Genomic DNA, 24,166 nt, shown 5'->3' with positions numbered 1-24,166 from the left:
GGAGCTTCTAAGGAAGCTGCATATTTTTCCTTTGTACCCGTACTGAGTCGCTTGGGTGGATGCCGATCGTTACATTCTCCATCATAACACACCTACTCCACCTTGAGTGATTCATCTAAATTTTGACCAATTCTTAACCAGTTTCTTTCCCCTCCCTACATTGTCACACATTCTTCGTCCTGCTTTCATTCATCGATTTCAAAGTAATTTTACGTTTCTTTTTAGACACATTCATTTACCGTGCCACTTTTCACTACGCGATTACACATTTGTTCATGATCCGGTAGGCAACAATGAAGATGCAGATGAACTATGCTATGTATTCTAGAGAAACAAAACTTGTCTTTTTGCCCGGGACTAGTCTTAAATGTGTACTTTACTTTGTACCCTTGCTACTGAGTCTGAGCTAATAAGAGCCAATCTGAATACACAGGGGAAAGACAGCTAGAGAAGTTTTTTTTTTGTCACCACTGTCAACTTTCACACACTGCTAATGCTTTCGCAAAGACGGGTGGCGGAGAGAACCACAACTAATGTTCCTATATATAAGCTCCCGCAGGAAGCAGAGTTGCGCGACTGCTTTCCCCGCGCAGCTTGTAACATTATTCGCGGAGCGGCGATTAGACGATCAAGCTGGCGTATGTTGTTGCAGTTCGCGTCAGCTCATACCCAACATAAGAGCCGTAGGGGGACAGCCACTGCTATCTTGAGCACAGTCTGGTTTGTTATCCGACTGAGGGAATATTGAGTTGATTTGAGGTGTGGAATGCTACAGGTGGGGTTAGCCTTGCTTTATTTGTGGGCAATTGCTCCACCGTAGCGTCCCTTCTATATTAACAATGTCCTAAAGCCTGTCGCATCTACCCCGCTATGCGCACAGTCTGTTATAATAGTACAGATTCTCTCCCGCAGTCAGCATCTATGCGCACACTAACTCCACCCAGTCTAAGCACAGTCCACTCCAGAAGTCACCGTCTATGCACATATTCAGTCACAGTAGAACAAAGTCTATTTCTGTGCCGCAATCCATGCACACAATCACTGACAGTGTAAACACAGCCCACACCAGAACACACCATCAACGCACACGTTCAATCACAGATGACCATAGTCCGTTCCTGTTGTCATCATTTAGAAACAAGATCAGTGTCCTGCAGAAATGGTAAGAGAAAGGCGTGCAGCATCCCTACAGCATGTCTTGTTTCCACTCGGGTAGACAATGTCCTTAACTGTACAGTGAAGGGTTCCTGTCTCCTTGAAGGAAGCGAACATCACATACCTTTCCGCGTTGTACTCTGGGCAGCACATAATATAATGTTCGATATCCCCGCAAACACCACATAAAGAGGGGTTATTGTCAAGTCCCCCCTGGGAAGAGGATAGGGCCACCGCTCGCACCTTGAGCGCAGTCTGTTTTGTTATCTGGCAGAGCGTTTGATTTCGTCGAATTATTTATGAGGAATTAACGTCCATAAAGCGACTCAGGCTAGGAGGGAGGCCATGGTGAAGGCCTCCGAAAATTTCGGCAACCTGGGTTTCATTAACATGCACCGACACCGCACAGCACACGGACCTCTAGAATTTCTTCTCCATCTATATTCTACCGCCAGGCCGAGGTCTAACCTGCGGCTTCAGGGTCAGCCGCCGAGTGCCATATCCACTGAGCCTCCATGGTGGCTTATCTGGAAGATGGGGTAATGCGAAGCCCCCACCGGGATGAAGACGGATACCTCTAAACTGCGTTCTCGTGGGGATCCTGCCACACGATAAGCGGATTTCACGGACAGGTTAGAACCAAATGGCGGACCTTAGCGGAACACTGCTTCCAGCGGGATCATATAAGGGAACATTAACCACAACGGAACTGCTGCGACATCTGTCCCACTGTCCCACCAGGCGTGCCGCGAGCATCGACCTGACGCTCTGTGACGGCAGATGGCGCCGAAATGCAGTATGTGCTTCTCTCCGCCGCCCAGCGCTGATAACATTTATTTTTGCAGCCAGCAGTACATCATTGGAAGCTCAGTTAGGAAGCTGCTTCTCTTCTCAGGAAGAATGAAGTTACCGGTGTTCCTGTGCCGTATTCCTTCATAATATAAAGAGCTGTTTTATTACGAATGCACACTAATTAGCCCAACTTAGCGCTTTGTTCTTTTATTAAATGACTTGGTTAGTGTACAATAATTGTAGCTCTCGTATCTTGCACTTTCTTCGCAGGAATCTCATCTCGCCTGCTAAAAGTCATCACACAGGTCTCAATAGCATGTTGCTCCAAGCCTGCTATAAAAACACGATTACACACCTCCTCGTTGTGTGCCTGCTTCACTGTGAGTGTACACAATTTCGCTTCGTAGTCATATATGTCATTGGTTTCGAAATAACAGCTTTTGCATACACACCTGTTAGATCAATAAGGTGAGAAAGGGGAAATGGAGGGTTGTGCCCTTAAAAAAATAAAGAGTGGGCTAGTTAGCTTGGTTATTTAAAGACACGTAACTTTAGCCGTAGTACACCGGGTGCCATTCAGCGTAGCAACGACACGATTGCTTCTGCATCCCATAGTGTCGTTTAGTGTTAGCCCTCACTTCGGCATGCAGATATTTACGCAGCTATTTGCAAACTGAGAGGGAAGTTAAAACAGCTGAATATCTACCAAAGAGCATATCGAGTTTCATTTGGTGTACAAGACATCAGTTCTCGTATGAAGAAGAGCGGTATTACCGCCATCTATGAGACAGGGCAAAATCAAGCGTGGTTAAGTGCTTGTGGTTGCTCCTCGGTTGGTTTCATTATTTGTTCGTTTCACGAAGGGAAAGAATTATGCAGCAACGCTGTACCATGGCTAAGTAAAGTGGCGAGGTGATTTAAAGAGAGCTCATAGAAGTTGTTTACATTGTGCTAAGTTCACGTATAGTCTATGCAAGAAGCAAAGCATTTTACTTTTTCAGCACAGCGCTAATACTTGAAACCGGGAGTTATTTCTATGCTAGTAACTCTGAGGCGCAATTTATATTGTGACGTGCCGAAACGTGCTACCCAGTTACGGATACGTAATAATCAGCTAATAAAGTTTCTCCGTAAGCAGCTCAGTCGATATTTTGTTGTTCCACATTTACTATTCAGGCACGAAGACCCTGGGCTCTATGCCGGTCCACTGTGAAGGCATAAATTTGGCAGCGAGGTTCAGAATATGCAAGCTGGCCAGTAAGTCTATCCTGCGAAGCCGTAATATGAGAACGTGCTTTGGAGGAAGGATTATGAGCCTTAGGTTGGTCGTGGTAGTTATCTAGCCCAAGATGTTTGTTTTGTGCAAAAATGGCGTGATTTTAGCCCCTTCTGACAAAATGGAGTAGTCGTTCTTGAACGAATTCCGCGCTTCGTCGGTAATTACATAAATTTACGTAATCAGATCTCGACCAGCGACAGTTGGTACCCTGCTAGGGAACCAGCGCTTGCGCTACGTTGACATATTGTCTACTGACCCTTGGATAATGTTTTTTGCAATAAGTAGCATTACCGATGTGGTTTTAGCTTTAACTGAACATTCGTCAGAACAGCCGGAATTGATGCTTGTATTTATTTTGTTGTAAAAGCGTTCCATTCAATAGAGACCCTTACCCTTAGGTGGCTGTTGGAGTAATTTTTGGTGCGTCGTATTAACCTCCATTGAAAGCAGACCCATGCCTTCTGTTGTGCCGAAAACTATTTATCAGTAAATTTTCTGCTAGGGGAGTAAGGGGGGGGGGGTGGAGACACCCCATCCCCGCGAACAATCTTTTTTTTATTTAAGCACACGTCTTTTCAATACGCTCTCTGCCACTTCGCTGCTTTGTGAGCGGCTCAACTTCGTTTTATGGCAGCATAGTGATTGCCCAGGCAAATTAAAATGCGTGGCTGCTTAGCACATTATATTTACGTCTTGAAAGCGACGTGAAAGTAAGAAAGATTTCGTCGTTCAAGCCTATTTTTTCTATCCTACTCTCTATGCAGCCTTGGTATGTGTCTACAGCGCCTTTTTCACGTCACCTGAGTTTGGGCTTACTTTGCCTCCAGCAACTTCTATCTGAAAATTAATACTTCAGTGTATGTTTCAGAGAAGGTCAATGTCAGAAGCCGAAGCTTTTGGTTGTTCCTGCTGCGTATATTCAATTTCACGCGCGCAATTTTCAAAGTTCGTAGCCACTTCAGAATCAGGGCCTCTTGAGCCAGCTACAAATACTGGGCAGCGTCATAAGAATTTGTGCCCCTTTTATGATCCGCAGCAGTCATCTGCCATCGAATCCACGCACACCCGCTTCAAGATGAAGATGACACCGTGTTAGTCTTAGCCGACATCCAGCGCGTGGCAGAGGCGAAACTCGACAATGGCGCCAGGGCGTACATCGGCAGTGGCGCAGACCGGGAGCAGACTCTGAGAGAAAACACGGAAGCGTTCATGAGGTGAGCGTCGGCTTTTCTAAATGTTGTAACTGGAACGTGGCAGCTAATCTGAAGGCCGTAGTGGCTCCTTCACATGCCGATGCCACAACCAAGGAACGCGGTTTTGTGACGCCACATATACGTCATGGGCAGGAGAGCGCCTATGCGAAAAAAATGCGTTTATTCACTTGATAATCTGTCAGCCAGTAAAAACACTTTACGACTTTCACAAATAAGGGAAGATTCTTTGAAGAGCCGTCCGAAGAGCCGTCCGTACAGCCGTCCGTACACATCCGTACTAAAATTCTTTGGCATGTACCCTTTCCAAAGAGTTGAAGCACGAGGTGATGGTGCGGTAAGGAAAAAGAAACAATGCTTCCAGTGTAACCGGGATTCATACTTGCATTTGACACACAAGAAGCAGACGCATAAGGACTTAACATCGGTAGTAATATAAAGATAGCATTTCATGGTGCAGAAGCCCAAATGCATGTCCCGCGCGTATGAATCATATGCACAGCCGAATTCAAATTCGTGCAACCAGCTCAAACTTCATTTCTCTTAAGTCAGGCAAAAATATCCTAACAACAGCCTTTTGAATTTTTTGCTTCGGTTCAGGGGGCTATCGTGAACTTCCTGAATCCTTGTGATGATATATCACGTCAGAGAGACGGCATCAACGTGTTCTCGACGATAAGCATCAAGACCTGACGTTAATAAAGTCAAGTTTTTAACGAAGTCTCTACCCTTTCTACGTGGGCCTGAGACGTGTGTTAGACGGCCTGTTTGTTACGATACGATTTGTCGATTAATCCTGCTTTCTTTCTTCGTAGCTCTAACTACCCGTGAGCAGTACTTTAATTTCCGCTGCTAACCTTCACAGGTTGCGATTTCAAGTCCGGTCTCTTGTGGATGTGTCTAAGATTAATACCGCCACCACCGTGTTAGGCCAGAAGATCTCGCTTCCGATCGGCATCTCACCGTCGGCTGCACACATGATAGCCGACCTGGCCGGAGAAATTGGTACCGCCCAAGGTAAGCACGGTAGGTTTATATTTTGAGGACTGAGACAAAATATTCATCTTTCGAACCTTCACTTAATATCAATGAAGTGAACTTGAAGCTGCAAAAATTTGGAGAGGAGGTATCACAGCATCTGTCACGCAATCAGGGTTCCTGACTTCCTCGAGTCTGTTATCGCGCGCAGTAGAACGCCGCGAATGCTATGAATGTTCAGTCGAATTTTTTGAGAACAGCTTTCGATTGTGATTGAATGACGACTTATTTATGATTAAATGTTGGAGGAAAGCTAACTGAAAAACTCGGCATGAGCCGAGCAAGCGTATGTCTTTTAACGCGGAGTCCGTACGTAGGCAAAATATGTGGAAATAAGAGTGGTTTCTGTTCCCTCGTCAAACAAAGAGCACACAAAGTGGAAGCAACAAGATGAAGAATAGTTTACTTGGGATGGGTGGTTGATGTATATATGGCGTACAGGCGAATGCATGATATGGGCCATGTGGTACATAGATCATTCTTGTTAAAGATAAAAAGAGCGCACGTGTGACTGATACGATACATCTCCCTCGAAGCAATATTTAAGAGCCTGGGAGCAAGATATGAGAAACTTTGTTTAAATCTCAGACGTAATGAAGACAATTGGGTCATTACGTTTATCGGGTGGATTACCTTGGCATCGATTGTGTGTGCTTTGGTGATTTTGAGGCTGGGGCGTTTTCCTGGAAAATCTGTTCGCCGCGAGAATGGTCTTCATTTAAAGAGGGTTCTCGTGTGGCTAAATGTTGCCGGTTGTGTCGAAGCATTTTGTTGTTCTCTGCAACGAAGCGATACAGCCTTGGTGCCACCAGGCCCGAGATTGGCGCCTTGCAATTCTTACAACTGCATCTTTCTTGAGTTCGGGCAGCGTTTGCACTTTCACAGACCTTTGTTGGCGCAATAGGGGCATAGACGCCTTCTGAATGGAGCAGGGCACGAAGTCTGGTAGCCGAGTGCGTAGCGTTCTGCCCTGAAGCAATACATCAGAGGACTGGCTCTTGTTTAGTGGGGTTTAGCGATAGCCGAGTAGACCTAACCAGAAGTCCTCCGTGAGCTCACCCCTCATCTTCATGATCCTTTTGAGAATTTCGAGTCCTTTCCTCGGTGGGCCCATAGGATCAAGGGAAACTTAGAATCGCCGTCGTACAGTTAAGTTATATCTGCATGCGGACAAAGAAAAACTACGGGATGAAAACTAAGCACCGTTGTCGGTGCATATTTCTAAAGGAATCCCATATCTTGCAGAAATTGAGCTAAGTATAGCAATGAAAGTGCATGTCGGAGCGTCTTTTAGCTTTTGTACTTCAGGGAAGTTTATAAACGCATCCAACACTCAAAGGTACGAGATCGTGCCGTACATAGACATGTAAACCCCGACCCTCTACAAAGCAATGTTCTGGGATTGGGGTATGAACCGGTGGCTGGGTATGCTTTTTGTGCGCCTATTTTTGAGAAATAGAACAGGCCTTGTGCATATTTCCAAGGTCCACATTCAGTCCCGTCCAGAATAGCAAGCGATGGGATCTTGCTTGGCACTTATGTATGCCTCAGTCGCCTTCATGGATGCGACTATTTGAGCTCTGTAGGCTTTCGCGAGGACGACCTTAGTTCCCTTCAAGGCAATGCCTTGAACTCGTGATAACCCACGGCCGAATGGCTCCATGAAGCTTTCGAATTTTTCTCCTTTCCTTGGGTAGCACAACACTGATTTTAAGCCTGGGTCAGTGACTGTTACTTTTGCCGGTCGAGCAAACCAACTCCGAAGTCAAGCCCACTGCGTAAACGTCGACGTCATCCGTGAAATCATCCACGCCGATTGAAATGACTGGCAATGACATAGACGGCATATCGGCCAGGAATAGTTGTTTCCCTGGCACAAAGTGGAGGATCTAATCGTACCTTTTCTAGCGCCGGATTAGTGTCTTAAGTCGTGGTGGCATGTCACCAATAGCTTTCGAAGCAGTTGCTGTCAGTGATGAAAAAAATTGAAAAAATGTGTGGCGCCCGAAAGTAATAGCAATTGCTTTTCCTGCTTGTGCGAATATGTGTTCTGCCTACGCCATTTTGCGTCGTGCATGGGCGACCGGCAACCAATAATCGCCAGAATACTGAAGGAGGACAGAGCCGATCTTTTTTTTTTTTGGAGTATGTGAATCCGCTTTGGTCTCCCTGGCAGGATGAAAAATGGATATCAAATGTGGACTGCTCAGTACTACAAAGACAGCTTGCCATTGTTTGGAAATGGTTTCGGGACCATTAAAAAGATGCTTTATTATTTAATGAGGCTTCGCAAAATCACAGCTCTTTCCGCTTGACGTGGCTTGTATTTCTGGAAGTAGTTCACGACACCGAGCATGCGGTGAACGCATGCTTTGTCTTTTGCATGATGCATTTCGCTTAATGGCGAGGTAAGTGTGGGTTAAGCCTCATTCCGTCTCAGATAATGACAGAGCCCAAAAGGGAAAATTCGGGGACCTTGAATTCGCACTTCGCCCCATTAGGTGTCAGGCCGGAGTTTTCAGCCAATTACAAGGCTGTGCTAAGGTTGATATTCTGCTCTTCCATTGTGCCCCCTCCCCCTTCTCAACGATATATCGTCACATAGATTTAAACCCCTGGAGCCTGGTCAAATGGTTCATTCATAGTTCTTTTAAAAAGCTCAGGCTTCGAAGAAATGACCAAGGGAAGTCTCAAGAAACGGTAGCGCACAGAAGACGTTCCAGTTGTGGGCACCCTTGATGTAGCTGCACGCAAGGGGATATTATGAAAGCCTGAGAACACGTGGAGGCTACAGAAATAAATGGCCCCGGCAAGTTCAGCCTCAACTGCTTGTTTTTTGAATATTTGATAATGCTCTCGCTTTAGGCATTTGTGAATGCGCCTGCATACTTGCAGTTACCATCCTTTTTTCATGCTGAAATAAAGTGGCTCACCGAGTGCGTCGGTTCGCTGACATTGGAAACGATGCCGGCGCGTCTCATAGCATCCAGCTCTTTTAGCGGGAGCTGGAGCAACGCCAAAGGTACCCATCGCACCAGCTGGCCTTCCTCACAACGACGTCGTAATGAGGTGCCTGGCAGCCTTGACATAAACTTCTGAAATCCCACGACCTCTTGTTTGGTGATGGCCGCGCTTACAACATTCAAGCAACGTGATACCACTCACAAAGCTTCGCTCACTGTCAGTCGCACAGTGGCCTGATTGCTCCTCTAACGATGAAGAAGTCAGAGTACCTTCATTTATAGTTCACAATCACTTCTAGCATAGGCACGGCGATATGATTGATAACGTCGCAAATGTACGAACGTATAACGGAATGGCTTCCTCGTGTTCCTGACCTTGCCTGAGCCTATGAAAAACGGAGTAAGGCAACAAATTCTCTACAGCGCCTGTCTCTACCTGCAGGAACAGGGGTCTGGAAGTCACTCTCGCGTCAACAACCCATTTGGCTTTGCTGTTAACGCTGACGTCGAGGATATTGAAGCCTTCTTGCTCGTCGCGTGCTTCGCTTACTTAAGGCCTTTTTCTTGCAACAAGCCGATGCCACTGCATGGGAAACATGTTTCGCCCAATGCTGGGCATTTGCGATGTCCATGAAAGTGGTCACACTTACAACATTTTAAATGCCCGCCTTTTTTACATGAACCGTTTCGTGGTTTCATTGAGCCTCATTTTCCCCGAATATTCAGCAAAAGTCTTACAAGCTGAACCTTTCTATTTCAGGTGCACCTTGCTTTCTGGTGCTTCTCCGCATGAGCCTATGCATTGTTTTTCTCAGCACATAGCTCTTTCTCTTTCAACATTTCCTCCATTCTGAGCAATGTGGATCCCTTAACTTTCCGCATCTTTCTTGCGTAATTTAGAACTATCCGTGACAAACACAACCTGGTCATGGGTAATGGAGTCATTTTATGTTCCGAAATCGCAGCTTCGTGCACGCCCTTGTAAGTTGTTTGAGAAATGGCCTAAAGGCTTGCCATCGGTTTGCATTCTTCGGTGGAAGACATACCGTCCGTACACTTTGTTCTGCTGTCTATGCAATACTTCTAGAACTTCGTAACTGCTGCATAAGCTTTCTTGCTTTCGTTCTCTGCAAACAAAAGTTTGTTGAATGCCTGTAGGGCATCCTTATCAGCAACGGGGAGCAGGAGTGCAGTCTTCGCTGCTTCCGACCGCGGCTCTTTTGTCGACTCCGTTTCCCGCAGAAACAGCTCGAAGGTTTGCCTCAACTGGCTCCAGTTCTTCGCGTTGCTTCCGTTGAGCTTCGGTGGCTTCACTAAATCCATTGTGCCACTGTACTGCAACACCCATTTTTGCAGAGCGTTACTGGTTACATGAACGCGATCCCACTTCTGACACCATGTTCCGGCATCCAACAACGAACACGCAATGTTGAAGCAACAAAACTATTCTGAACGACTTTTCGATATATATAGCCTACAGGCGACTGCACAATAACAGACACGTGTTGCAGAAACCCTGCTAGTTAAAGGCCCATACGTAGTGCGCATGCACAAAAGAAACAAGAGTTCGGCGCCTATCGAATGGCTTCTCACTTCCAGCTGATACCCACATGATGTACTATAGTACATGGCACCATAGGGCGCCCTTCTGTCGTCCGTAGTTGTTCGTATAAATGTAGATAAGAGTTGTCTATGCAGATTTGAAGTGGTTTGTTTTAGTGATTGCAAAAAAGCAGAAAGCACCATAACCAACGTGTGTGCCTAACTTACGGACTGCCGTGGAATATCATCCCGAGCATGTCGCAACAGAAAACATTTTTCTGAGCACAATAATCAACAGGCAGATCAGGGGAACCCTTTACGAACGCACCAGCGGTTCTATAAATGATGGCTGAACTAGTGCTAATCGTCACACCATGATAGTCAATGTCGGCCTAACATGGTATTTAAACGAGCTGTTTGAACTGTTTCTTCTAAGTTTGAAAAAGCGCTAACGAAGCTGTGGCCTTTACAAGTCAAGTTTGACTTTCTTTCACAGGTACTTGTCTGTTCATGATTAATATACGTAGACTACCTTATTATGTAAAGTTTGAAAATTTTCTGCTTTTTAGTTCCTGCTTTCTGCCCCAGTCTCGTTTGATCTGTGATTACCCTGCGAGTCCCTCGCTGTGAAAAAGAGAGATTTTTGGCAAAGAAGAGAAGTGAAGACTGCTTGAGAGATGATTAAAAGAGTTCTGCTTTCTCAATAAATGTTGTTTTCACAGTGGCATAGCTTGTGTGACAAAGCGTGGCTGTTAAGACATTGAACACTTAAAAGATGTGACGTCGCCTGTCAGGCTGTCAGCGAATTAGCCTTTTGTTCGCACAAGACGAGGTCTGTAGGCAAAAAACTCTAAATGGCTAAATCCTCTCTGAGTACAGTATGCTGTGCACCAGGCGAGTTTCTGATTGTGCATGGATTTTTATTTTTTCAACCTTGAGAAATACGTTGGCGTGTTTTGCGCAAATGAAATGTACAGCAACAACAATTTTATGCATTATATCGATATCTATTAAAAGACGGCTCACAAAAGAATATTTACAGCGGACAGGTCTATTTTTTGTGTTTAATATTTGAAGAATGTATCGTGAAATTGTGCACCGTCGAAGCTGAAGCCGAGACCAGTTTTTGAACTTTCTGAAAAGGCTTTGTAGTTCCAAATAAGCTGGCTCAGAGGGGCGCCCGCCGGTTGCAGGCTTTAAAATGTGGTCTCTGCACGTGGCGTCGTCATCGATTTCACGTTAAACTCTTTTTTTATAGTAATATACAAAACTCCCTTCTATATTTCATGTGCCGGATATGGCACAGACCCAAGTTTAAAAAGGGGCATCGTGCAAATTTCAACGGAATGACATTTCTGAATTGAAATTTTTACACTGAATATTAACAAACACAATGCCGACTCAAAAATTGTGAATACCCGGCTCGCGAGCTTTGTTGGCGGCCTTGAATAGCTATGTATAACCTTCAGACCTGTATGCAAAAAATAAAAATTTGATTAGTTAATTTCTGTCAACTAGTAATCTTTTAGCTAGTTCATCTCGTGCTTGCATGATGTTGGCATTGCTGCAAAATCTACCTGCACAGACCTCGTCAATATATCTCCTACGGTGTATCAAACGAAAAAGTGATTTAATAACAGAACGCGCAGTTATGGCAATAATAAACTATGAGACGCTCTTCTTCAACATTTTCTTAAATAACTCGTCTCACTGAAAGCCAGAACAAAAAACCTTTCTCGGAGAGCACATTTTTCGGGCTGTAGGGGCTTGGAATGCTTGTGGTGTTATCGTGACGTGACATATTGTGTAAGATAGTGAGACATTGTGGAGGTAACTTCAGAACTTTTCCAAGACATGGCTGACCTACTTTTTAACTTTTTTTCTGCAGCGGCACGAGACGCCGGCACGGTTATGATCGTGAGCTGCATGAGCACTGTTTCATTGGAAGACATCAGAGCCAGAGTCCCTGACTCAATGCTGTGGCAACAGATGTACATATTTCGCAACCGCTCCATTACGGAGTCTCTGGTGAGAAGAGCTGCAGCGCAAATGTTCAGCGCAATCGTCGTTACCGTTGACTCCCCGGTACCTGGACAAGCCATCAGCCTGTCCAAGAACAAGTTCCGCCTACCCCAGGGCCTCAGGTTATCATTTTTCTCCAAACGTTTACCCTTTCGCTTCAGTATTCTTCGACATTGAACATAGTGCTCAAAGAAGTTACCATTTTGGAAGAATGCTCAACAACGCTCATAAGAAACAAACAACACTACTTGTTTAGTTTCGGCGTCGTGAAAATTAAGAGGACAAATTTTAAGGTAAATAAATATAGGAAATCGCTCAATTCCTCTACAATTTTTCAGATATAACGGTTGTGCGCCACGTGTGACAGGAATAATTCCTTTCTCTAACCACCTAACTTCTTGAAAAGGCTATAAATGGTTTGAACGGTTTGAAAGATGGTAATAATAGAAAAGTGTAGTCGAAGCTAGTTGGATGTGAATGACTGCAGGGCGTTTACATCAATCTCTGCACTTCAGGTACGAACTCTCTAATGGCTGATGCACCTTCGTACTTTAGAGCGTGATGCTAAAAGATGTATGCAACAATTAAAGAAGCAATAATACTCGTTATGCTGACATCTCCGCAGGCGTACTTTCTCCTTTGTGAAGAACAAGGACTGCGAAACAAAAGCATTTTCTACACGCCGCATTCATGCCACCAAGAACAGTTTCACATTCGTCGACGACTTTCAAGAATTCAGCCGGTTCGACGCGCCAAAGGCATTAGCCATGAATCAGGGTCACAGGAGATGGCAGGTGGTTGCTGACGTGCATGGCTGTCGTTCGTCAGGTCAACGTGAGGGTAGCGAAGAGAAGCGGAAGGTTCTTGCGGCTAAGGAATAACTCTCAGTGAAGAGTACAGGTACGGCGGGTTGGTCGCGCGGTGCGGCGCACGAGAGGAATACAAGGACAGAAGAGCATGCAGGGAGCTCGACATCGTTAGAAAAGTGTACTTTGGCCCGACACTCAGCAGAAAGCTCGGCCGAGCACACTTTGGGCAGGGCAGAGAATGTAACTTCGGAGGCGACAGCGGAGTGCTGAGACAGAAAGTCCCACCCTAGAATTGCGTCTTATCAGCATGGGATAGCAATTAGCAATTGAATTGTGTACAAGAGGCTTGGAATAATGGCTCGTGCTGTAAATGCTGCGAGCGGCTAGACCTGCTGGGCGGTAGCAGTGCGAAGAGGAACTGCAGCAAATGGCGTCATACCTTTCTTAAATCTTCGGCAGAATTTCGCGCGCATAATTGACGCAGCAGCCCCGATGTCCACGAGAGCACACGTTGCAACACTTTCAACAAAAACATCAATAAGGTTTGTTGGTGATATCAAAGGCCTTCTAGAGTTGGCAGCGGCCACAACTCTTGCCTCGGGAATTGCTCTCTAGTTTTCATCAGCAGAAGGGCTGGCGCGATACGCCGAGGAGAAAGAGCTGAGAGAAATGGCAGCCTGGCAGGCCACTGGAGAAGTCAGGAGGCATTGGGTCAGCTTGCACGCGGTGCTGTTGCGCGCAAGATCCGTACGCAGATGGCAACACGTGAGCAGGCGAAGAAGGATGTGGAGGTAGTGGCGGGCTACATGGCCGGAGAAGCCGTAATCAAAGCAAATGGTACTGTTGTCGCGAGTACGCCACGGACGATTATAGTGAGGGTCTTTCAGTGCGAAGAGAGGCGACGGTTTTGGCACGAGAGCCCGATACGAGAAAACAGACTCAGGCGTAGAAGGGGGCGGCGCTTGAAGGGCGTCTTGGAAAGGGCCAAATGAATGGTATGGTGTTCTGGCCAGAGCGGCGGCGTACGTATGAGGGGCAGTGACAGGTTGCTGAGGCAGGGATGGCAGGGCCTCAGCGACCTGCGCTTCGATCTTCGGCAGACGGGTGGGAGTCATCGCTGGTGGTGGGACCTGAACTCCAGGGACGAGCGCCAGTTGCCGTGCAACCTCTTCTCTGATGAACTGCTGAATATTGTACATAAGCTGCGACCATCCTGCAATCACGGCATCAGAGGAAAGGAACTTTTTGTGCTGTGTGGTGCGGCGAGTGAGGCCGACGTGCTTGCGGAGCTCATCGTAGCTCTGGCACAAGCTGATGACGGAATCCACAGTGCCCGGCTGCTTGGTATCTTCATCGATACCCGTCATAAGAGTTTTATCTCATCAGCCTCAGATATCTGAGTATTGACGCGCTTGCAGAAGTTCACGACGTCCTCAATATAGCTAGTGATTGTCTCGCCGGCATGCTGGGCCCGATCTTCTAATCGCGGTTCGGCACGGAGTTTGCGCACTCCAGGATAACCATATGCCTCAGTAAATCTTGTCTCGAACGTACACCATGTAGCGATATCCGCTTCGTGGTTGGGGAAGCAGAGATTTGCGACATCAGCGAGGTAGAAGATGACGTTAAGTTTCATGGCCTCGTCCTATTGGTTGTGCGCGCTGACCCGCTCGTAGGTAGCCACCCAGTCCTCGGCGTCAGAGTTGCCGATACCACTGAAGACAGCAAGGTCCCGTTGCCGAGGCATGTCGGAGCAGACAAGCGGTGCAGCTCTGTTAGAACCAGGTACTGAACAGCGTTTGTCTGGCCATCGGCAGTTGTTTTAGAGCCTCTCCATGCTTTTGGCACCGTTCCCGCTAGCCACTGCGCGTTGAGGTAGTCCGTGAGTTGGACTACCACTTCGTCGCTGAGGTTGCGAATTAGGGAGTTCTTAATCTTGTCTGCTCCGGCTGCCGTGTTTTTAGTCACGGCCCTGATCACTGCGTATACTTCTTCCTTCGTAATTGGTCTGTCGAGGTGCGGGTTTTCCTTCCCTTTATACTCTTCTTTATATCCCTGTGGCTTGTCAGTGGCGTAGCACTTCTTATTGACCGCCGCGAGGATTTCTTCGTCCGTTTCATCGAATTGGTGAATTCATCATTGTATGGCTTTGCCGCTTTCTGCTTCTGTCTTGGTTGGGTCCATGAGGGCCTTGAGTATGCGGCATGTTTTGGCAGTGCTGAACGCAGTGGCTAGCGGGAACGGTGCCCAAAGCATGGAAATACGCGGAGGTGGTAATGATACCCAAACCCGGCAAGAAGCTACAAATAGAAAACCTGCGGCCCATCTCACTAACGTCGTGCCTGGGCAAGCTCTACGAAAGGGTAATCACGAGTAGAATACAACAGTACCTCGAAGACTAAGATCTGTACCCGCACAGCATGTTTGGCTTCAGAACGAACCTGTAGACGCAGGATATCCTCCTGCAAATCAAGGAGGAGGTAATGGACACCATCCCCAAGACAGGAGAGAACATCATAATGGCGCTAGACATCATGGGCGCGTTCGATAACGTCAGCTACAGCGCCATCATGGAGGGACTAACCATCACCCACTGCGGCAAAAGAGTACACGACTACGTGAGGGCATTCCTGTCGAACCGCACGTCAACGGTGGGACTGGGAGACCTGCGGAGCGATGTCTTTGAAACGCCAAACAAAGGCATCCCGCAGGGATCCGTATTCTCACCGGTCCTCTTCAACATAGCCATTATCAGACTAGCCCGCGAGCTGAGCCGAATCGAGGGAATCCAGCATGAGGGAATCCGCATACATATGTGGATGATATCACGATTGGGATCAACCACGGATCACTAGGCCAGAAAGAAGAACTAATCTAGCAAGCGGCGACATGCGTCGAACGATATGTCAGAGAGAGAGGACTCGCATGATCTACAGAGAAATCGAAGGTCCTGCGCGTCGGCAAAAAGCCATCCAAGGAGAAGATCGAAATACGGCTAGAAGGGCAAGTTCTCCCAGAACGCAGCATGATAAGGGTCCTAGGAATGTGGGTGCAATGCGGCAGAAGGTGCAGCCACACCCTAAGCCTCCTCCAACAATAAACGGAGCACGTCATCAGAATGATTACCAGGGTATCGCAGAGAAAGTACGGCATGAAGGTAAGCGACACAATCCAGCTGATCAAGAGCCTAGTGGTCAGCCGCATCACATAATCGCTTGCCTACCAAAACATGACACAAAATGTAAAAGAACAAGTAGACTCACTCATCAGAAAGGCATTCAAGACGGCGCTGAACCTGCCAAGGAATACACCGAACAAAAAACTGCTAAAGCTGGGAATCCACAACACCTTCGAAGAACTGAAAGAAGTGCAACTCTTTGCACAGCTGTATAGGCTACAGCAGTCGACCACTGGCCGAGCACTTCTCCTAAGGTTGGGATACATCAGTAACGAAACAGAGGATAGGGAACCGAGCATCCCCGATTACATTCGCCAAGCCATCAGGGTGTGCCCCCTACCTAGGAACAGGGACCCAACCATGCACGCGGCAAGGCGAGCCGTAAGGGCAGAATATGTAGAAAAGCAAATCGCGAATGACAAAAACGTAGTATATACGGACGCGGCCCTTCATCTGTGGAAGAGAAACTCTAAAGAACACAGAGTTGTGTTGGTGGTGGACCACAAGTGTGACATGATCACCTGCGCAACGCTGAGAGGCTGTAGGGTATCCGAGGGGGAAGAAGCCGCCGTAGATCTAGTTGTAGCGGAAGGGTACCGTAGGAACGAGTCGCTCACAATTCTCACGGACTCAAAAACGGCATGCAGACACTGCACCGCAGGTAGAATCAGCAAAGGGGCGCTGCGCATAATCCTCCAAGCAGGACCCCTCAGCACACAAATACAACATAAGATTTTCTGGGTACCGGGACCCGCCGGAGTGAAGAGGAACAAGAGGGCCGATGATCTAGCTCGCGAGGTTACTAACCGAGCGGATACATGTATCCGCAGTTATGTGAGTACACCGGTGGTAAGTCTCATTGAGTACGCATGGAGGACGGGTGGCTTAATATGGCAGTGATTTGAACATTGAGGTTCACTATTTTGGAGTTTTATATCCTGAATGTCGCTGCAGTATCTTGGTGAAGAGGTGTAATTTTTAAGTTCGAAAATTTCATTTATGAAATTTCACAGAAGTAGGAAAAAACCGCGTAGTGGCTCCCGCCCGTACGCAAGTCCAAAAGGGATGTCCATTGCAGCCGTGCAACCATCCTTTCCACAGTCCTGCAATGAATATGCATTTTAGGCTTATTTTCATTGCACTTTGTATAGTTCTGAAACAGGTCTGTGCTAAAGACAGAATTTAACAGATGACTTAGGGCATTCCAATTCAATGTAATATTCAGTCACCGCGAGGCAGCTACTCAAATCTCAAGACCGTAGATGATTGCAGTAGTAATACACGGTACGTTTCCCGCCAGTGCCTTTACTCCAGTAATTTCCTGCCAAGCTATCTTTATGGCCAGTGTGAGTGCGCTGGTAAAAAAAATAAAAATGTTACTACTAGCTGCAAAAGCGGTTCAGAATACAAACCTGAACTTTTCGCCTTCCTTTCCCCTCAGGTTTGCAAACTTGGAAGCATCATTGCCGGGTAGCTCATTCACACTTGAGCCTACCAGTAGGAACTTCGTAGGCAATCTTCTTTCCCCTACCGCCACCTGGGACGACATCCGCTGGCTTCAGCGTCTCTCTAGTTTACCTATTGTCGTAAAAGGCATCCTCACCGGTGGGTATTCTATTAGCAGGCGCGAATATTTTGGCCACATTGCTTGAATACTTTCCTTAATAAATGCAGAAATTGTTGTCATTGTTGGAACGCCGCAAATAAAGGTGATCTCAGGAATAAACTTGGGCAGAGTAAAGGTTATGTAAGATATAAATTTCTGATTACCGTTGCGAATTTCCGAACCTGGGTACGAATTGTCTGTTGCAAACTTCAAGGGACGGTAGTGGCCTGTACATAGGAAACGCCGCTACTTTGGTGAGTGGTTTAAAAGTGTGTATTCTTTCCATCAGAATCTGCATGATTGTAATTAAACTGAGAACCATCTACTTAGCTTTCATTGGTTATTGTTTATTACTTAGCCCGGCCCTACCTGAGCAAATGCATTCGTGGAATCGGTTGCGACAATCGTGCAAGGGCACTCAGAGTAGAGTATTTCGTAGTATACGCCCCGGTTAATTCACTGCGAAATGTACCTTGCGCATCCAGCATGAACCTGCAACGCCGCTGGGCATGATCTGCTCGGATTGCGTGAAAAAAATAGCTTTCAGGGTGCAAAACTGCCGCATCACTCTCTGGGTTAGATCCCGTGCTATTGAAACATTCTTTTTGGTTGCAGCGGAGGCAGCATTGAAAGCTTTAGAATGCGGTGCTGCTGCCGTCTTCGTCTCAAACCATGGTGGTCGGCAGCTCGACGGCGTTCCGGCGTCGGTATGTTTTTCTATTTTTATATAAACCGAGCGCTTACCAGACGAGTAAGAAAGGGGTCACGCGTTCTCTTCCCTATGCGCCCCAGTGCCCTCTACGTTCGCTCATTACCCGACAACCAAAAATATAGAAGAGATTGCCCAAGCCTAGCACTAGTCGCGAAAGTATTCGCCCTTCGTTAAGTGCTGCTTAACCGGGATGATCGTTGTCTTGAAGTGTGGCATCTAGTGCAAGTAGATTTGTGGTATAGTTCTTTCCAAAGCCATCAAACAGAAAATCTTGAGTTATAGGTAGCGGTGGTGAACATCATAGTGCAAATTTTATATCGGCATGTTATAGCGGTTATCAGCAGGGACACTGAAGGCCCACCGGCGGGAACATCATTTCTACAGTACCGGGCTGTTCACCGTACATTCTACTTTTGTGCTCCCTATCCCGCCTCACCTCGGTGACCGCGAACACAAAATCATGACGGTAGCCGCCGCGGTGGCTCAGTGGTTATGGCGCTCGGCTGCTGACCCGAAAGACGCGGGTTCGATCCCGGCCGTGGCAGTCGAATTTCGATGGGGGCGAAATTCTAGAGGCCCATGTACTGTGCGATGTCAGTTGACGTAATTTAACCTCAGGAGGTCGAAATTTCCGGAGTCCTTCACCACGGCGTCGCTCATAGCCTGAGTCGCTCTTTGACGTTAAACCCTAATAATCCAATCAAATCCAAATCAATATCTGTTCCAAAAGAACGAGAAGAGAAAAGAGAGATCCTACTCCCCATGTCAGGTTAAGACGGGCAAGTTCCATAGATCCAACTACTTATGCGCGAGAAGAAAGAGTTTTATACAATATAAAAAAATTACGCAGCGCGTCTACCCTTTAAAATATGTATGCTGCGTTCTGCTTCCACTTCGGCTTCTCCTGCTTTATCTTTTTTGTTTTGTTTATAAATTATAGCGCAAGCATCCGTTAGACGCAGTGGCTAAAAACTCCCGTGCTGTTCCAGATCGAGGTCCTACCCGAGGTGGTGGCCGCCGTAGGTGACCGAATGGAAGTATACCTGGACAGCGGAGTGCGCTCGGGCGCTGACGCCGCCAAAGCCCTCAGCCTGGGTGCGCGCGCAGTCTTCGTGGGAAGGCCTGTGCTCTGGGGACTCGCCTACAATGTACGGTACCCTTTTTTTGTCTTACCTTCATAGCACAACGCACAACACAGTGGCTAATAGGACTAATGCACCTTGTTAAAGAGGGCCATCATATCTATATCATCGCCGCCATTTTATAGTACTTTTTAGGCCATCATTAAGACAGTGTCACGTAGAAACTTTGTACATTCCTCCAACTGGCTCATGTCAGATCGCATAAAAGACCCCAGTGACTAGGAAATGGTTGAATTCTAATCGTGATGCCGAAACATAGCAGCATCGAGGTCGAAAAGCAAAGTATTTCCGAACATGCTAAGACCATATATTATGTGCGAGTATTTTTCTAGTTTAATTCAGTTTCTTATCTCTCACTATTTCGAATATTTTCTGGTGATCTTCAATAATTTCCCGTGCTTCATGACGCCGTCTGCAAATAAGTGCACTTTTCATGTGAACAGACCCCTTTTTTTCAGAACAGGGACATTACTTGGTCCATGCCTCGAATGGTAGAGTACCTTCTAGCGTGCCTTTTAAGGAGCAAGAAATGTATATTCATTTTTGCCCTTAAAACAGCTCTATTTAAAGATATTGTTTCTTCTCTGCGTTTATTTAGGGCAAAAAAGGAGTTGATAAGGTGTTATCCATATTGAGAAGCGAATTCATACGGACACTCCAACTGCTTGGTAAGTAAACAATTTTAGAAGCTTGTTATTGAATAATATTTTTATTTAAGCATGTTATTCAATATTGTCATGGCCAAAGGCTTGAACAAAAAGGATGACGAAGTATGGGGCGTGTGTTTGACTTGGAGGACAAGTGTATTCGGGTGCTGGCTGTTCTTGTATGGCTCCTTGGCTGCTCTTGCTGTATATATCTGCAGTCCCCTTTTGTAAATGTAATTCTCACCGCTACATAACTAGTGGAGGTGCTGAGTAATCATCGCCATTCTTGCCCTGGAGTTTCGGCATATTGCGTCTGCCGTGATCGTCAGTCGTATGTTCCTGTCCGCACCGCCCAGCTGTGCCCCAGCTCGTGAGACCAGAACCGGTCTCGTCGTCCAATCAATGCTTACTTAATGGCCCGAAGGCATTCCTTAAGCGGGGCCCGATACAACAATGACGCTGAACTGCAGGAGAACCATTAAAGGCCAATTATTTAACCAAAAAAGAACAAATAAATATAGTGTACTATAAAGCAAAAACAAATTGATGCAAGACGAGTAGGTGGTTAACTTAAAACGGAATAGTTAATAGCGCTACACACAGTGCACATTACATAAAGGCAGACGAGACAACTGCTGTTTATTTCAGCGTCTTTAATCTTTCATAGCCTTTTTTCATGAGACTACATGCCGCGAAGTAAGTACTAATAGGCAGTCCAAATCCAGACGAGAACTCTTGTGGCGAAGAAAAATATGACCGTTGAAAACAAGAACTGATGATGATGATGATGCTGGTATCTGTAGCCAAAGAGCGGCATGGCACAAGGTATTTTCTTCTACTCAAGCTCTGGTCAAAGACCCATTTCCCAAGCATTCCACCCTGAAGAAGCCGTGCACCTGACCAGGAGAAAGGGGATCGAACCCCTCATCCCCTAGACAAAAGGAAGAAAATGCAATAAAAGAAGCGATGTTTCGGGACTCGCACGGGTACCTTCTCGTCATTCGGGTACCTTCTCGGCCCTATTTACACGCGTGATAATTCTCGCAATCAGAATGCGTATGCTTCAGGCATGAGCCCAGGTGTCCCTTCAGATTCGTGGGAGATTTGTTGCTTGTGGAGGGACGGTATGCGAAAATGCAATGGTAATGCAGTTTCTCAATAGCAGTGTTCCTCGCTGAGTTCTAGGCAGCAGTGTGTTAAGCGTTTTCTGTTGATATACAACATTTTCGACTGGGAGTGCCTTTCAGCAATATCATTTAATGCGCCTTTAGCTGCCTCTTGTAACGCACAGATTCTCCGATACAGGCTGCGTCCCATACTTCACATGGAGTTCTATATTTCGCATCTTGGCATATCGAGCGTTCTAACTTAACTGTCTTTAGCGCACACAAGTTTGTGCCTGATTTTGCTGGCAGGCATGTGAAACATTAGAAATTCGTACCTGTTGAAGATCTATCCAATGTTTCGCTCACATAAACTCCGTAGTGAATGCCTGCCCGCTTCAGTTCTTTCCATGGTGCTGTGAGAGGGTCCGAAGGTCGGTGTTGTTGAAAGTTGATGATTCGGCATTGGTATTCATTTCTTGGGAGCTCCTGTTTTATTCTCTTTTCTTCTATCTATCTCGTACGTCAGGATGAGCACAGGTGATGCGCGCGTATGCAGAGCGCTGAAGGCACAGAGCGCTTGTGCGCAACCGGATGCGCAGAGTCAAAGTCCAGGTATTCACCGGTGAGGGTGCGCTTCCGGTAGACTTACGTCACTAGTCCAGTTGTTATGCGCTGCAGTAAAACATTGAGTAAAGCGACTTAACCACGAACTGAAACTTCATTTTTGCAAGTGTTTGTATTGAGTAGTCAGGCGGCTAATGTGATTGAAATTATAGGCGAGCTTACAGTTTTGTCGCGGAACATTTTCTGTGCGTCCATGAAAAGAAACATTAAAGAATTTATTCCGGAGTGTTATATCATAAGGCAGTAAAGAGTATTAAAAATTTTGATTGTAAATGAGACTTTGATTATGATTTTTTTTTGTTCAACGAGCCTCCTTTCTTCATTTCAACTTCCGTTTTCTTCGTAACTGCGAAGATTATGCTTGGATACTGCGCCGGGCATTATCTCGCATGTGCTTAAGCGTGTCAACCTAAATACCGCGACATAACCACTGTTCTAAACAAACCCAGTCAAGCTCGCCAAAACAGTTTTCTTTCAAAATGTTCCATGACTTTATATTACAATGCCACTGATAACAAAAAAGAGCAGTGTTGGAACCGTTGCAAAAATAGCGCCTCAATTCCAAACATCCCTTTCCTAAACGAAAGCGTTTAAGCGCGCAAATAAAGAACTAAGATTTGCATAAACACTCACAGCGCCAATTTGAGGGTTTAAATAGATGGTATTTAAAACCATGCATAACTTTATGAATGAAAAGTTTGACTGAGCACAACACTGAGCCTTTTAAATATTGACACTTATACGCGTAGTGTACAAAGCAGGATATTGTTCTCTCTGCTTTCCGATCAAACTGAAGGATACACTTGCGTATCTGCCATAGGGAGGAAAAAAAATCTGCTATAATTGTCCATCAGTACAAGACCGAAACGCGATAAGGGGTTGCGAGTTTCTCAGGAGTTTAAAAAAATGTGTTGCCCACAAAGAAGGACGAGCTAATTTACTAAAGCACAGTGCTGTAGGAACTGAATAGGACCGTTACGTGTTCCTGGTATTCCCTATCTGGCTTCCTAAATCATATATTACACGTTAGCCGTTATTTTTTTAAACCATAAGCCAGCAGCCAGCAGCCGAGCGCCATAACCACTCAGCCACCGCGGCGGCTTGTGCAGCAGAGTTGTCAACACCAACGCGTAATGCTCTAATGCCGTGATTTTGCAACAGCATCGTCCTGGTCAACGCATGCAGCGCACGTTTTTCTGTAACCACCTCAACGTAGCTCAAGGTGCGAATATATTTTTGATAATAGTATTAGTTGATCAAGAAGACTTTGTGGAATGCAAAGTGCAGGAGTGTGTCGCTGTAAACAAGAGGTTCGGCTGCAGCAATAGCCCAGCCCTCTCGCTCAGTGGCCAGCGAGGCTGGTCTCTTTACGCCGCCACGGGTTCGAGTCCCAGTCGAGGGTATTTAGTTGATTCGTTTTTATTACTATGTTTCCCCTGTCCCGAACCCGCAAACATAACAAGACCTTTCTCGGGGTTTTGCCGTTGGAGTAGTGCTTAAGCACTAAAAAAAGAGGTCGGCAAGATTCGTCAGTGATTTGCAGGCCTGTCCAGAGATTTCAACAAACGAGGAAACGACAAAATTAACGTATTATATATGTACTTTCACCGTGCATATAATGGTATGAACATTAAAGGCTAGCAGCGAGTATGACCAATTTCTCCTTGCGTTCATTCTTATCTTACAGGGTGCCCCGATGCCAGAAAGTTGTGTACCGATTACGTCGCACGCGAGGAACGCCATTTCGAGCAACTTCACAGCACTTGCAAGCCAAAAGTACCCCGAGTAGATTCGACCCAGTATAAGACTGGGGTGCGAAGCCACTGAATTGAACAGAACGCATTAAGGTGTCACCTACTCTGATTATTTGTTTGCTGTACATAAAGAACCGCCTACTGCGCTTTTCATTGAAATGTTTCAGCCTGCAAACACAGATCAAAAGTGCACACTTTGCCGGAGCCGTACTAGAATCTGAGGCAAGGGTATCCGGCAGAGTTATGAAACGTGTTCTCGCTGCAGAAGTGTCGGCGTTTGCCTGAACTTACCTCCACCGTATGCTTGCAGTCACGATGGCCAATTATGCAGACACAACACAGTAACAAGTATCTCTTACGAGCGCCGGACATTTTCAGCCCTCTGCATCATTTGCTTCCTGCCACTGCCAGAGAACTGACTGCGAGACAGAGTGAGGATACTGCAGAGGCACTCATTGAGTCAATGCTTGGTTCTTACATTAGGTATGCTAGCAAAGTGACACTTACACTTCCCTGAAGGTAAAGAAAAAAATCAAGACTACGCAGCTGGTATTGGCTCCTAGTACCCAAATTCTGGCGGCAAAAT

The 24,166-nt window shown here is 46.3% G+C and overlaps 1 protein-coding gene across 1 annotated transcript; it reads left to right on the top strand.

The window, feature by feature from the left end:
- The first annotated feature begins 2,222 nt into the window (after window positions 1-2,222).
- Window positions 2,223-23,985, top strand: LOC144100313 (L-lactate oxidase-like). Its single transcript, XM_077633297.1, has 9 exons — window positions 2,223-2,327; window positions 4,263-4,440; window positions 5,303-5,454; window positions 11,869-12,124; window positions 17,431-17,594; window positions 18,211-18,302; window positions 19,297-19,455; window positions 20,048-20,117; window positions 23,514-23,985. The coding sequence occupies exons 1-9, from the start codon at window positions 2,264-2,266 to the stop codon at window positions 23,651-23,653; spliced, it is 1,275 nt and encodes a 424-aa protein (XP_077489423.1). The 5' UTR covers window positions 2,223-2,263; the 3' UTR covers window positions 23,654-23,985.
- The last annotated feature ends 181 nt before the right edge of the window (window positions 23,986-24,166 follow it).

This window comes from Amblyomma americanum, chromosome 8, assembly GCF_052857255.1.
Source record: "Amblyomma americanum isolate KBUSLIRL-KWMA chromosome 8, ASM5285725v1, whole genome shotgun sequence".
Lineage (NCBI taxonomy): Eukaryota > Metazoa > Arthropoda > Arachnida > Ixodida > Ixodidae > Amblyomma > Amblyomma americanum.
The sequence above is the reverse complement of the archived record's forward strand: the minus strand, read 5'-3'. Positions and strand labels throughout refer to the sequence as shown.